This window comes from Diadema setosum, chromosome 20, assembly GCF_964275005.1.
Source record: "Diadema setosum chromosome 20, eeDiaSeto1, whole genome shotgun sequence".
Taxonomy (NCBI): domain Eukaryota; kingdom Metazoa; phylum Echinodermata; class Echinoidea; order Diadematoida; family Diadematidae; genus Diadema; species Diadema setosum.
In genome coordinates, this window is record NC_092704.1 from 29,094,960 (window position 1) to 29,108,183 (window position 13,224).

Below are 13,224 nucleotides of genomic sequence, written 5' to 3' on the forward strand. Positions count from 1 at the left end.
AAACAAAAACATCAAGGACGTAAGCACTGGGCGGGAATCGAAATCGGGGCCTCTGATTGGGAGTCGGGAGTATTATCCACTATACCACAGCTTGAGAAGACACCGTCAGTAAACGTTAATTTCACACATCGCATTGCGCGCTGATTGTTGCTGGTTTTTACTTTGTTAGGTTATCAAAATTTGGTATGGTATGACAATTTGATTCCTGATAACACATCGGAGATACCCTTGAGGGCATTACCGTTTTTTATTTTGATATTGTGTCTCTATTCAAAGCAATTTTGGTTATATTATATAAAGAAGCGTATGTACGACGCTTCACTTCACTTCTTATGTATGTGGCAAACAAGCATGTGTGTATGAGGTACAATGATAGTCATAATATTGCATTTGTGCATGTATAGTGTATATATAAATATATATATATATATATATATATATATATATATATATATATATAGGCCCGATATATATGCACATAAACACATGTATGTATTTTACTCAAAACATCCATTCCATCCATATTTGTATGAATAGACAATAAAGCTGAGGAGAACCTTATATATATATATAATAGACAGAGAGAAAGAGATGGAGAGAAGTACATGTGAATAATGTATCAATAATTACCTTTAATTTGTATCTTCGCCTTGTACTGCCATTATTGCCATATAAAGAGAGAAATCACGCCGTTGATACAAAATGAAAAAGGTTATTGCACATGCACTTCAGATCGTCACAACAATATGAATTCAAAGACAGAAATCTCATCCCAGAGACGATGGATTTGACCATGACAATGAATTTTGTTTCTTAAAACAGCCCGCAATGGGACATGGAAGAAATGCAATAAGTATAGAACTATAGAATACATAGAAAAAAGAAAAGATAAATCTTTGGCAGTCAAAGCACATAATTAATCGGCAAAATTGAACAATAAATGTAGCACGTTGTGTCAACTGACACACTTTGCAGTTTACAACACTATAGTGTACAGCTAAACTTAAAACAAATTCCGACATAATTCCCTTTTAATGACAAACATCTTTAATACCCGGGTATTCTCTAGCGGCTATCCTGCGTCTACCCAGGTCAATCGCAGGGTGAGATTTACTTGGAGGCTATACACAAGAGGCTACCCGGAGGTTGCCCACTGTGTTGCATCTTAGCAGTCACAATCTTACCCGGAGGCTAACCGGAGGCTGCGCTGCTTTTTGCGGCCTGTTAAAGACGGGATATAGAACACTTCTTCTGCCCCACAACTGTGGGAAGAGCTGGCATGACTGCTTCCTTGTCTTCCTCACATTCTTTACAGCAAATCCATGATCCTAAGTTTTTTTTTAATGTTTGAGGGACAGGGTAATCATGTTGACTTGTTTTCTCATTGGCAGTTTGCGAAATGCTAATTATTGATCCGAGAAGTATCCCTGCTGAAAAGAACACAGTGTCCCACAGTGTGAGAGTCACACTGCGAACACAGTGTGAAATCTATTCATACTGTTAAATTCGAGCGTTTTAACAGTGTGAAAACAATGTGATTCGTCAATTCACAGTGTGAAACAAAGCATTAGTATGTGAACACTCTGTGAAAACCACACCACAGTGTGAAATCACCTTCACACTGTTAAATTCGAACGGTTTCACATAGTCGACTATGCGAATACACTGTGAACACACTGTGGGACACTGCATTCTTTCCAGTAGGGATTTCTGCTCCCTCATAGTAATATTTAGATAGTTGCGGAGATCAGAGATATCAACACAGCAAGCACGCGATGACAAATCGCTAGTGGTCTATATAAGACGCAGAACATTAGCCAGCAAGACGCCAATCTTTTGAGAGTAGTAGGCCCTATCCTATCTCAAATTACGAAAGAACTGTTTGGGAAACTCCATGGTTTGAGCGGCAGTTTAATTTCACCGTTTGTTTGTTTGGCTGTTTGATTGTTTGTTTGTTTATTTGTTTGTTTGCTTGACTGTTTGTTTTTTAGTTTTGGGGGTTTACTTGGGGTCACCGACAACAAGCATTACTTCCTGTATCTATCTCCAGATGAAACAGTTCAGCTAAAGCATCAGTAATGCCAACAGCTTGCCAACAGAGCAATTAACATTAAACCCGGGTATAATTGATGGAGAAATGTATGCTTTCTTTATTTGCCATGAGTGTCAATCGAATCAAATTAAACTTTACACAACGAAGTAACCCCCTGTTAGTAGAATACTTATGAGCTATACTTCAATGCATCAAGAAACACTAAAACTAACACACAAGTCGAGTTTATGTAAGCCCACTTTGCAGTGTAATAAAGGAGAGTACACTAAAGGTTCTAATTAATCATGATATTGATTGGACAACTTATAGTGTGTCAGATTGTACTTTCTTTAAGAAGAACCAGTGCGAGAATACCCGTTTCCTTTTGAAACAAGAGAAAAAGTAAGTCGATAAAAGTTTATATTAAACAGCCTCACTGTTTTAATCCTAGAGAAACTGTCTTGTAATTCATATCTGCAAGCAGCTGAGTAAATATACACTACATCGTTGTTGGAAGTGATTACTTTCGTATGACGTTAATTACGTTGTTACTAAAAATACTAAATACCCGAAGACATAAATTGTCCTGTACATTTGGGGTTACAACATTTCTTTCTTCTAGGCATCAAATGTGCAGAATGATGGCTTCACGGAGTGGATTCGTTTTCGGCGCAGTGGTCGTAGCTCTTGTGATATCAATCGCAAATGCTGAATCCGGTAAGGGAACCATGTGTTCTATTTCAATTTAATTTTCAATGTATTTCTGCAACTTTCTTTTCAAGAATACCATGATCAAACAATAATGGAATAATAATACGGAGATTGTGGTAACATGATTTTCAACCAAACTCGAGAAATCATTCAGCTACAAAAGTTATTAGATTGTTGATCCACGTTGCAGGCCAGGTAATTGCCCAGGGGGTCATTGCTCTTGACCCATATTTGATGAAGCTTAATGGAGCAACAGCCCTTCCCTTGTGACAAAACTACCAACGAAAATAAAATCACACTTTTGGGAGGTATTATAACGTCAGTATTCAGATATTGAAATAGAACAAAAACGTAATGTCGTCCTCATGCACTCAAAGTAAAGAGATGCAAACCATTCTCAACCAAAACCACCGTCACACACAGACATACAAACTAGAAACAAAAGAAATAAAAACAAAACTCAGTACATGTCTGAATTCCAATCGACGTGGGTGTTATCCTCTTGTCTACCTGTAGGTGAAACATATTATATTTTCTGCTATCTCATTTCGGTCATTTGTTTTACCCCATGATGACTTCTTTGTTTTTGACAGTCCTGACATGAGGCATAGTTAGAATTACTGTCAGTCATCTGTCGTGATTGTTGTGTATCAAAAAGTATCATAAAATGGGCTTTAGAATATCTTTAATCTGATTGGTTAATTATCATGCATTGAATTTTACTGATCCACACTGAGCCGTGCGTTCGGTAAAATCCGGACGCATGGTTCAATCCTTGTATAGTGTTGTAGATGTATACCGGACGCATGATGGGGAAAAAGATTGATTGTCATGAATTTAAGTGCCCATTAAAAAGAAAAGCACACCAATTATGCACAGGCCTATTTCGTGGATCGGTGAGAATTGGTATGCTCTCTTTTAACTTTGGAAAAAGTCTAAAACCCACTCGCTGCACCCCAAAGTTAAACTCGTGCATCCAATTCTCACCGACCCACACTGTCCTGTACATCATTTGTATATTGACATTTCATTATATTCCACTGACAGATTGTGTGGATGACAGCAACGATTGCGAAAGATGGGCCTCGGAGGGAGAATGTGATTCCAATCCCGGCTGGATGTCAAAAAACTGTCGCCTAAGTTGTGGAGTGTGCCAGGGCGTGATAGGTAAATGATTGTGTATTTGACTTTTCTGACAAGAAAGATTTTTACAAAAAGAATAATAATGTACTCAGAGAATGCGTTTCAATACTTGTTAAGTTATCTTTTTAAGACCTCGTGCTCGATCATCATTCTTAGCCGTCCACCTTATGTACCTTGTTCAGAGCGACAACTTCAGAATGTCATGTCCCTAAAATGAGATTCGACAGAGCTGCCCAACAAGGTCGTTATTAAATGCATGATATTCACATTCAAGGCGTGATTCATTCAAAACATAGGAAAGAATTGATGACTTGATTATAATGGTTAATAGTTTTCAATACTCTTTATTTCATTGTATTTTTCATTTCAATTCTGCACTTTCACAAAGTAAATAATAATATGACATACAGATTTTATTTTGAATATCAATCATACGTGGGACAAAATGCAATTATATGCATGTGTAATCGTGTGTATACACCAGTCATAAACTAAAGTATAAGCAAGCTGTTACACGACCGAGTGAAAAATCGTTGATTATTCAATCCAATTATTAGTAACAAAATGTAGGAGATCTCTGTGTTTAGCGTAAGCTTCATTTTGACTACAGCCTCTGAGAATATACGGTTTACTTATCTTTACAAATCGTTTCATATGTATATACACTCAGCAAAAAAAAAAGTAAACACTTTTTCAAATTCATTATTTCTCATAACATTTTTAGCTTAATATATATTGTTTTATATACCATGCTAAATGAAATTTAATTGGCAATCAACCTGGTAGGTCAAAAAGGGGGATAATTTACGCATGAGTGAACACATTCATTTTTTATTCCAAGGTACAAAAGTAAAAATTGCACAAATGGACAAGATGTCATTCATGCGTACGTGCTCTTCCATGTAACAATTAGAACAGAAGACAATCTTAACACAATAAGAAACACAAATTAATTTTCAAAATCAACCTTTGATCTGTGTAATGTCTTTGTAGCCCCAAAAGATAAAGAAAGGCAAAAAATAATGCAGGAAAATGAAGAATTTTCGGTCAAATCCAAATTCAAATGACAGAGACGAAACAATATTAACAAAAATGGTAGAAATTTGAAAGTTTCAAATTAAAGAAATTTAAAATAACATTTGATTCTTGAATTTGTCTCATGAATTTCTAAATTCCTAAATTAAACGAATGAAATGAAGGAATTCTGTCCATTTTGTCACCTTTTCGGCCTACTCCCTATGACATGTCATAGGGAGTAGACTGGTCCTGTATCTTTGATACAGATGATGTTAATTTGTCTTATGAATATTTTATGAAGATTTTTATCCAACATTTGGACATTTGTATTCCAAAACGTAGAGAAAAATCAGCTAATTACAAAAAAATACCCAGGCTCCCATGGATTTCAAAATCACTCCTGCGTTCAATAAATAGAAAGAATAATTTATATTACAGATTTAAAATGAAACGTACTGAGCAATCAAAGTTGAAATACACTAGTTACAAAAATACTTTGACGAAAATTATACGAATAGAAAAGAAAAAATATTATACTAATCAGTTACAATTTTACAGGCATGATATGCAAAATACATGGAAAGTTTTAAAGCAAGCCATGAATATATCAAATGTTAAGTCAAATATTACAAAAATTAGATTTGATGGTGAAATTGTTGAAGATTCTCAACAAATTTGTGATATTTTGAATAACCATTTTTCTTCAATTGGGGAAAGCCTGGCAAGTAATATTCCTCCCTCCACAAAACATTTTTCCGAATTTTTGGGTCCCCCAAATTCTAGTTCAATATTTTTTAATCCAACATACACTCAGGAGATAATTAATATTGTCTCTGATTTCAGTTCCAAAAAAAGTGCTGGACACGATGACATCAGCAATTTTCTTTTAAAGGGGGTAATATCGTCAATTGCGGATCCCTTAGCTCATATATTTAATCTATCCCTTTTTAATGGCACCTTCCCCGAAAGTATGAAAATAGCAAAAGTCATCCCCTTGTTTAAAAAAGGTGACAAATTAGATGTAAATAATTACCGACCAATTTCTTTGTTAAGTGCATTGTCAAAAATTCTTGAAAAAATTATTTATAAAAGAACTATTAATTTCTTTAAATTTAATAATATATTTACGAATTCTCAGTTTGGATTTAGGGAGAAACATAGCACCACACATGCATTATTGAGTTTTATAGAAAAAGTGGCACATGCTATCGATAAATCTTCTCATTTGATAGGTTTGTTCCTGGACTTCTCCAAGGCCTTCGACACCATCAATCATGATATTTTACTTAACAAATTACACCATTATGGAGTGCGTGGGAAGGCCTTGGAGTGGTTCAGGAGCTACCTCATGAACAGGAAACAATATGTTTCTTTAAATGGTTGTAATTCACAAATATTAAATATTAAATGTGGGGTGCCACAGGGAAGTTTATTAGGTCCACTGTTGTTTACTGTTTACATAAATGATTTTTGTAGATCATCAGATGTTCTTTCTTTTATTCTTTTTGCAGACGACTCAAATCTATTTTTTTCACACAATAATCTTTTTACCCTTGTTAATACAATAAATTTAGAATTAGAAAATGTTGCCCAGTGGATAAAAGCAAATAAGTTATCTCTTAATCTTCAAAAAACTAAATATATGCTTTTTAGCAATTCTACTGAGGCATTACCTGTTGATATTGTTTTAGATGGTACTCCACTCGAAAATGTTTCCCATATAAAATTTCTTGGAGTAACAGTTGACAATAAGCTGTCCTGGAAATTTCATATTGACAGTATATGTAAAATTATTTCACGTAATATTGGTATAATTAATAAGCTTAAGTTTTGTTTTCCTTTGTCGTCCCTGCTCGTATTATATTCATCCTTAATATTGCCATATTTAAGTTACGGTATTCTCGCGTGGGGAAATACATATAAAACATTCTTAGATAAATTACTTTTATTGCAAAAGAAATCACTCCGTGTTATATGTCATACTGCATTTTTGTCCCATACTGACCCACTATTTTATGAGCATAAAATATTGAAAATTAATGATTTGTATTTGTTTAATCTAGGACAATTTATGTATAATTATAATAAAAATAATCTCCCAAATATATTTGAAACAATGTTTCAAAGAAATCAATCCATTCATAATTATCCAACACGGCGATCAAATGATTTCCATTTGCCATTTCTGAGAACTTTGTTGGCTCAAAACACATTTATTTACGACGGGCCAAAGTACTGGAATTCACTTCCCAGTAACATTACTACAGCTCAATCTCTGAATTCCTTTAAGAATAAATTAAAATCATTTTTATTGAAACTTTATAACATCCAACAGAGTTAGTTTCCCTTTATCATCTCAGTCAAGTCATCATTCTTTTTTACATAAGTCCTTCTATTAAACTATGTCCCTGTTTGTGTTCTATATATAACGATGTGGTTTTTTTTTTTCTCCTGCATTCTTACCAACATAACTACGTATAAAAAATGTTTTGCATTACATTCAATCCAGCTTGTATTTTATCACTTATTTTACATTATGAAATCCAGATTGCTTGCGTCCACGATGGCACATGCTGTAGTTCCCTCTTTTTTCTCCCTTTTTTTCCTCTTTTTTTCCTCTTTTGTTTTCCTTTCCTTTTCTCTCTTTTTCCTCTTCCCAATCATTTTGATGTCAGTTGACATCGGTTCGTTTATTGTGTTTTATATTGATGTTTTGTGTATTTTTCTGAGGGTCCCATATCGTACAAGCTTTGCTTCTTAGTGGGACCCTCCACTTCCATCCTCATCCTTAGTTGACTTGTATTATACGCTTTATGTATTTAACAAAGATGTAATCACATCTACTTTTCATTTTCATAATTTTCTTATGTACCTTTTCAAATTTTGTTCTATATCACAAATATCCCGTGTATATGCAATGTAAATAAATTTCTTTGTTCATTTTGATGGAGGTGAAAATAAAGTTGAAATTGAAATTGAAAAAAAAAAAAAAAAGTAATGAGTTGACAGAAAATCCTTATTTTCCCCTTTAGCTTCCACTTTCTTTTTTGTTTGTGGATATAAAGAGATACAAGGGCACGAAAACTTATTTTTTGCTTTTTTATTTATGTCTGTAATTGTGCGAAACTGATCTTTTGTTGTCATTGATATCATGAAGGGCATTTGCAAATGAATGACAAAATGTCAATTTCTGTAGTTTTTACTTTTGTGCCTTTGAGGACAATAATGAATGTCTTTGATCATGAGTGAAATTTCCCTTTGTATTCATCTATTAGGTTGATAGCCAATTGAATAAACTTTGATATGGTATATGACACAACGATTGTTATCGAAATCTTCTACGAAAAATATTTTCTCGAAAAAGTGTTTTTTGGGTGTTTTTTTTTTTTTTTTTTGCTGAGTATTCGCATGAGTAAACACTTTCATTTTTGTCCTCTAAGGCACAGAAGTCAAAATTGCAGAAAGTGACATTTTGTAATTCATTTGCGAATGCCCTTCAATATACTACTTTTTATTGCCGGGTGAGGTGAGCAGAAACCTTATCAGTGCATGGATGAGTTTGGGTGCGTGAATGGAGATGCAGTTTTGTTGTTAATAACTTTTTTGTGTGTTGCCAACTCGAAATATTTCCACGTACGTGTCTCCAGGGTCCTGATTTCTATGGTAAGTCTGTGCCAGCATGTGTGGTGAGGACATTCATAATTGATTATATATTTGATAAAACGGGGCCCAGGAAGCGCAGCGTAAAAAGGAAATAAACAAATCGAAAAGAAAAAAATCGCCCTGAATGATATATTTATATATATTATATCAACCGATCAAAACAAGAATCAACGAAATGCCTATGTCAGCTGGGGGAAAATGGTGTGTGTGTGCTAGTGGGTGTGTGTGTGTGTGAGAGAGATGGAGAGTAGGCGCTTGTGTACCGTGTACAGAAATTAAAACCTCTAGTTGTAAAAATGCAACGAACCAAGGAAGGCAGAAAATTATGACCCTACAAGGAGTCTCTTAAATGAGGCCATTTTATAATGGAATTATCAACCCTTTTAAATCAAGCTTTCATATTACTATTTTTTCCAAATCGTTTTAGAGTGCATTGACAAACACCATAATTGTGCGAACTGGGCTGGAAGGGGCGAGTGTGAGACAAACCCGAGCTGGATGAAATACAATTGCAAAGTCAGTTGCAACCAATGTGGTAAGTTATCTACCCTGCAAATCACCATTATCCATTAAGCTTGTCATATTAAAGTATGTTAAAAGTCTATCATGTTCTTGTTCTAAAAATAAGGAAGAGAAACAGAAATACAAGGTAGTTAATAGTATCATGAGTATTTTTTAGAGAGCACTTTACGCGTCTTAATGATGATGAAGATAATGATAATGATAATGATATATACATATATATATATATATATATATGCACAATGTATGCATTTCATAGAGAAATGACGCATTTCATAATTTGATGATTTACTAAAGCAGGGCAGTATAATAGTGCTTATCAACTACATGACATCTTTTCCATCAATGGGCTAGAGCATCAGTAATAACTGTTAATAATAAAAGTTTTTTTTTTTTTTTTTCCTGGAGACATCCGTAGTAATAATCACATCGCATACAAAATTGATACAGATATATAAAGCAACGGAACGGAAACTATGCGGAATATTTTCCTTACAAAACAATAGCAAAAGTGTTTGAACTGAGTACAAAGAATAAACCAGCCACAGACCTGTGAATAGCTGTGATGTTCAAAGGGAGTGTAGTACTTCACTGTATTCATTATCATCAGAATTTAAGAGCAAGATCTGCGGTCATCATTATGAAGGGATCATTCAAAAAGGGAAATATATAAGGGAGACCTCAGGATGATTTTCAGATTATTACATTTGAACAACTATAAATTAGTTATACCGAGGACAGAGTTTCAGAATTTGTGATAATTAGGATGAAGAATAAGAATATTTTCAAAATCTATAGAACAAATTGCAATGAACAAGGATGATGACATGGCAGAGTCACCATAAGAATGCATGAGTTGGGGCTCAAGGAACCTGAACAAAAGAAGAAGGCATGCATAGATTATACAATGTACACAGGTGAACTCGCAAACAAGCGGTATTGTAATGGAACTACACTGCTACATTAATTTTCTGAAATATGTGAACCTCCTATGTTTGTTTGTTTGTTTGTTTTATTTTATTTAATCACGGGATAAAATGCCCTCGATCAGCCAGGTGAGGCTGTTTTTCAGAGAGGCCGTGAGTACAGTGTTACAGCAATAACAAAAACAACACAACAGTTAACAAATCAATCAAAGCAAATTAACAATAATTGCAAAAGAAAAACCCATAAAAAACAACAGGCATGACATAATGAAATACATTACAATATAGCAGAAACTAGATACCAAGAACAAAAAAGAAGAGGAATATAAACGTAACCACTAAACACAAACGCTACAAAAGAGGGTGACCCAAACAAGTTCACGTAAATTCAGTCAAATTAGCTCAAACATAGTTATGAAATCCACACTATAACACATACTCTAACATTCTTTCAAAAGCCTTCAAATTACTTAGTATTCTTACATTTTCGGGGAGGTTATTGAATATTTTAACACTGGAATAAATGCCTCCAAATTTCATGAAATTTGTTCTGGGTTTTGGAAGTATGATAATATTACTTGAATTACGTAAATTATATTTATCTATTTTAATAACTACTTTTTTACAGATAAATAATGGCAATAACTGGTGTAACAATTTAAAGATAAATATTGCCGCGTGTTTTTCCCAGCGATTCGTAATTGCTTCCACGCCAGATAATTCATATAAGGCTCGACTACTGAAACGATTATCTACTAAGAGAATGGTGCGGAGAGCCCTCTTCTGCAAAACACTTATTTGGTTTACTAGACTTTTACTGGCGTTCCTCCACACAATTGAACAATAATTCAAATGGGGCTGAATTAACCCTTTGTATAAAATAAGGGCGGTGTCTTGCGGAATATATGGCCTTATGTCATCATCCTTGTTCAGTGTAATTTGTTTAAGATTTTTCAAAGTATTGTTTGTCTACTCAAGATCCACAATAAATCCCACAAATCTATACTTGGAGTTGTCGATTTATGTACTACATGATGTGAAATTATGAAAATCGTCTGGACTGTCCCTTTAATTATTTGTTCGTAGGCCCACACAGGGGTTTTGAGTCTTAGAATTCAGTTTGGGTCATTCACAATAATATTGCATTGGATTTGATAAAATCATGATCTTTCCGCTTTGAATTTAAGAAACATTCGCCATTCATTCAGCAGTATATGGTTAGTTAATACTCATGACACGAAGCATTTCTATAGCTGCATTATGAATATTCAAGGTAGTATGTTTTGTATGATAGCTGCTCTGTCGCAGCCTACATGGCACGTGATAATTAGATTATGAGTTAAAGAAATCGTTTGTGATTGCCTGTACATCATTCTTCCCCTTCAAGTGACTAGGCCTGTGACCAATTAGTTTATTGATCGCGGGTGCTCTACAAACTAAAGCCCGGTCGTTTATTTAGAATCATCCAGCCACGCGACTCAACCTCCTGGACTGAAAACCATAATTGCATGATATTTTGCCAGTCCTTTGAAGACAGGTACTTTATCAATTGACATCCTATATGTCTGTTCACTCGCTTTTTGAAAATCTGGAGACTGTCATTTTTATTTTTCCCCCTTCATGCAGACCATGCAGTGTTTGAGAGTATTCTATTATAATCTTCTAATCCGATGTTTACTTTCAAGAATCCACATTTTCAATCTAATTGCGGGACTCGGCTTTGTTTTTTTAAATATCTTTTTTTCCCTTATAAAGTTCCAGGTTCTACCACTGGGAGTCCCTCCTACGCCACAACCATTATCATAGGTAACACAATTCAGGAGACATTTTGCATTTAACCCATGCATGCAGTAACGTTTTGTGTTCTGATATTTTAGTAAGTGTTCTTGGTAATCTTATAAAAGGTGGAGTTATTAATCTCTCATATACCGTCGTGAATATCACGAGCTATGGTTAACTTGGATTATTTTATCTTTTTTAGATCACTAGCTAACTCCGATATACAAACAAAGTTACGCGTCCATTTTCCTATATTGTTTCATATAATACTGGATTTTGAGAAATATACCTGTATGATAACAGTCGATTATAGTAGCTAAACCTGGTATGTATAAGCCTTTCAAATATACATAAATTACACAGGAGCAGGGAGGTGAGATTCATCTCCTTGATGAGAGCAAAGAATTATGTAAAGTATACCCAATCAACCCACTTTGGTAGTATAAAAACAGAATTAAGTTGGTGTTTCATTAAACCAGTAAGGTGTGCACGTAGTGACTGTTCCTACTTTCAGTTTTTAAGGCTATATGTTATATATTCCTGACACGATGTTTCAAATTCATTTTATAACGAAATGCATTTGAACTTTCAGATGATAGTACCACAGAGTACGCCAGTACGCCAGGTAAGTCATAATAATATTTAACTAGAGCATTTTTTGTATTTAATACAAATGAAAACTTTGTCATGCATTTATCCCCTATATAAGTAAGTTGAGCAATAGCTTTCTTCGGGCTCCTTGTATCTCATTCAGAGAACTACACGGCAGGACAGTATACCAGGTCAGCAAATCATCTGACAATTTGTCTTAACCTGATGGATATGAATAACAAAATATCAAGGTGCTCTAGGTGTTTAAGTAATGATAAATCATATTCGAAAAAAAAACAGGTCGTTTTTACAAACTTAGAAATTGTGTTACTGCAGATACATACATGTACTACCAGTCCTGTTTGAATAGCAGTGATTGTTTGCGAACAATTACCTGAAATGTAGTTAATATCTACATTCTACTAAGAATGTCAACTCTCTGATCTCACTTATATTACAGATTAATGAAGTCCTAATACTCATTAAAAAATATATTAGTTTGCATCAGATCGTATGCTAGACATAATTTGGTTACAGCTCGTTATTCCGAAGGTTCGTTATTCCGAAGGCTCTTTAGTCCGAAGACTCGTTAGTCCGACGGTTCATTATTGCGAATTTCATTTTCGGATTAACGAATCTCTATGTATAGGGAATTTGTGTGTTTCGGATTAACGAACCTTCGGAATAGCGAAACTTCGGAATAACGAACAGCACCCGATTTATTTAAGGCTCATATACACAAGTGTGTACTCTAATTAATTTTCTTTGCTTCATGTCACCATGTTTACCACAGAACAGAAGGTATTCATTGTAATTTCAGAAGTAGGGAGAGCACACAAC

The 13,224-nt window shown here is 34.4% G+C and overlaps 1 protein-coding gene across 1 annotated transcript in view; it reads left to right on the forward strand.

The window, feature by feature from the left end:
* Positions 1-2,670: 2,670 nt before the first annotated feature.
* The window catches only part of LOC140243583 (uncharacterized), a 35,387-nt gene continuing 24,833 nt past the window's right edge, over positions 2,671-13,224 (forward strand). Inside the window, exons 1-5 of the mRNA XM_072323249.1 lie at positions 2,671-2,749; positions 3,791-3,910; positions 8,994-9,101; positions 11,770-11,820; positions 12,386-12,418. Of these exons, the coding sequence (XP_072179350.1) occupies positions 2,671-2,749; positions 3,791-3,910; positions 8,994-9,101; positions 11,770-11,820; positions 12,386-12,418 (391 nt within the window). The remainder of the gene's footprint in view (positions 2,750-3,790; positions 3,911-8,993; positions 9,102-11,769; positions 11,821-12,385; positions 12,419-13,224) is intronic.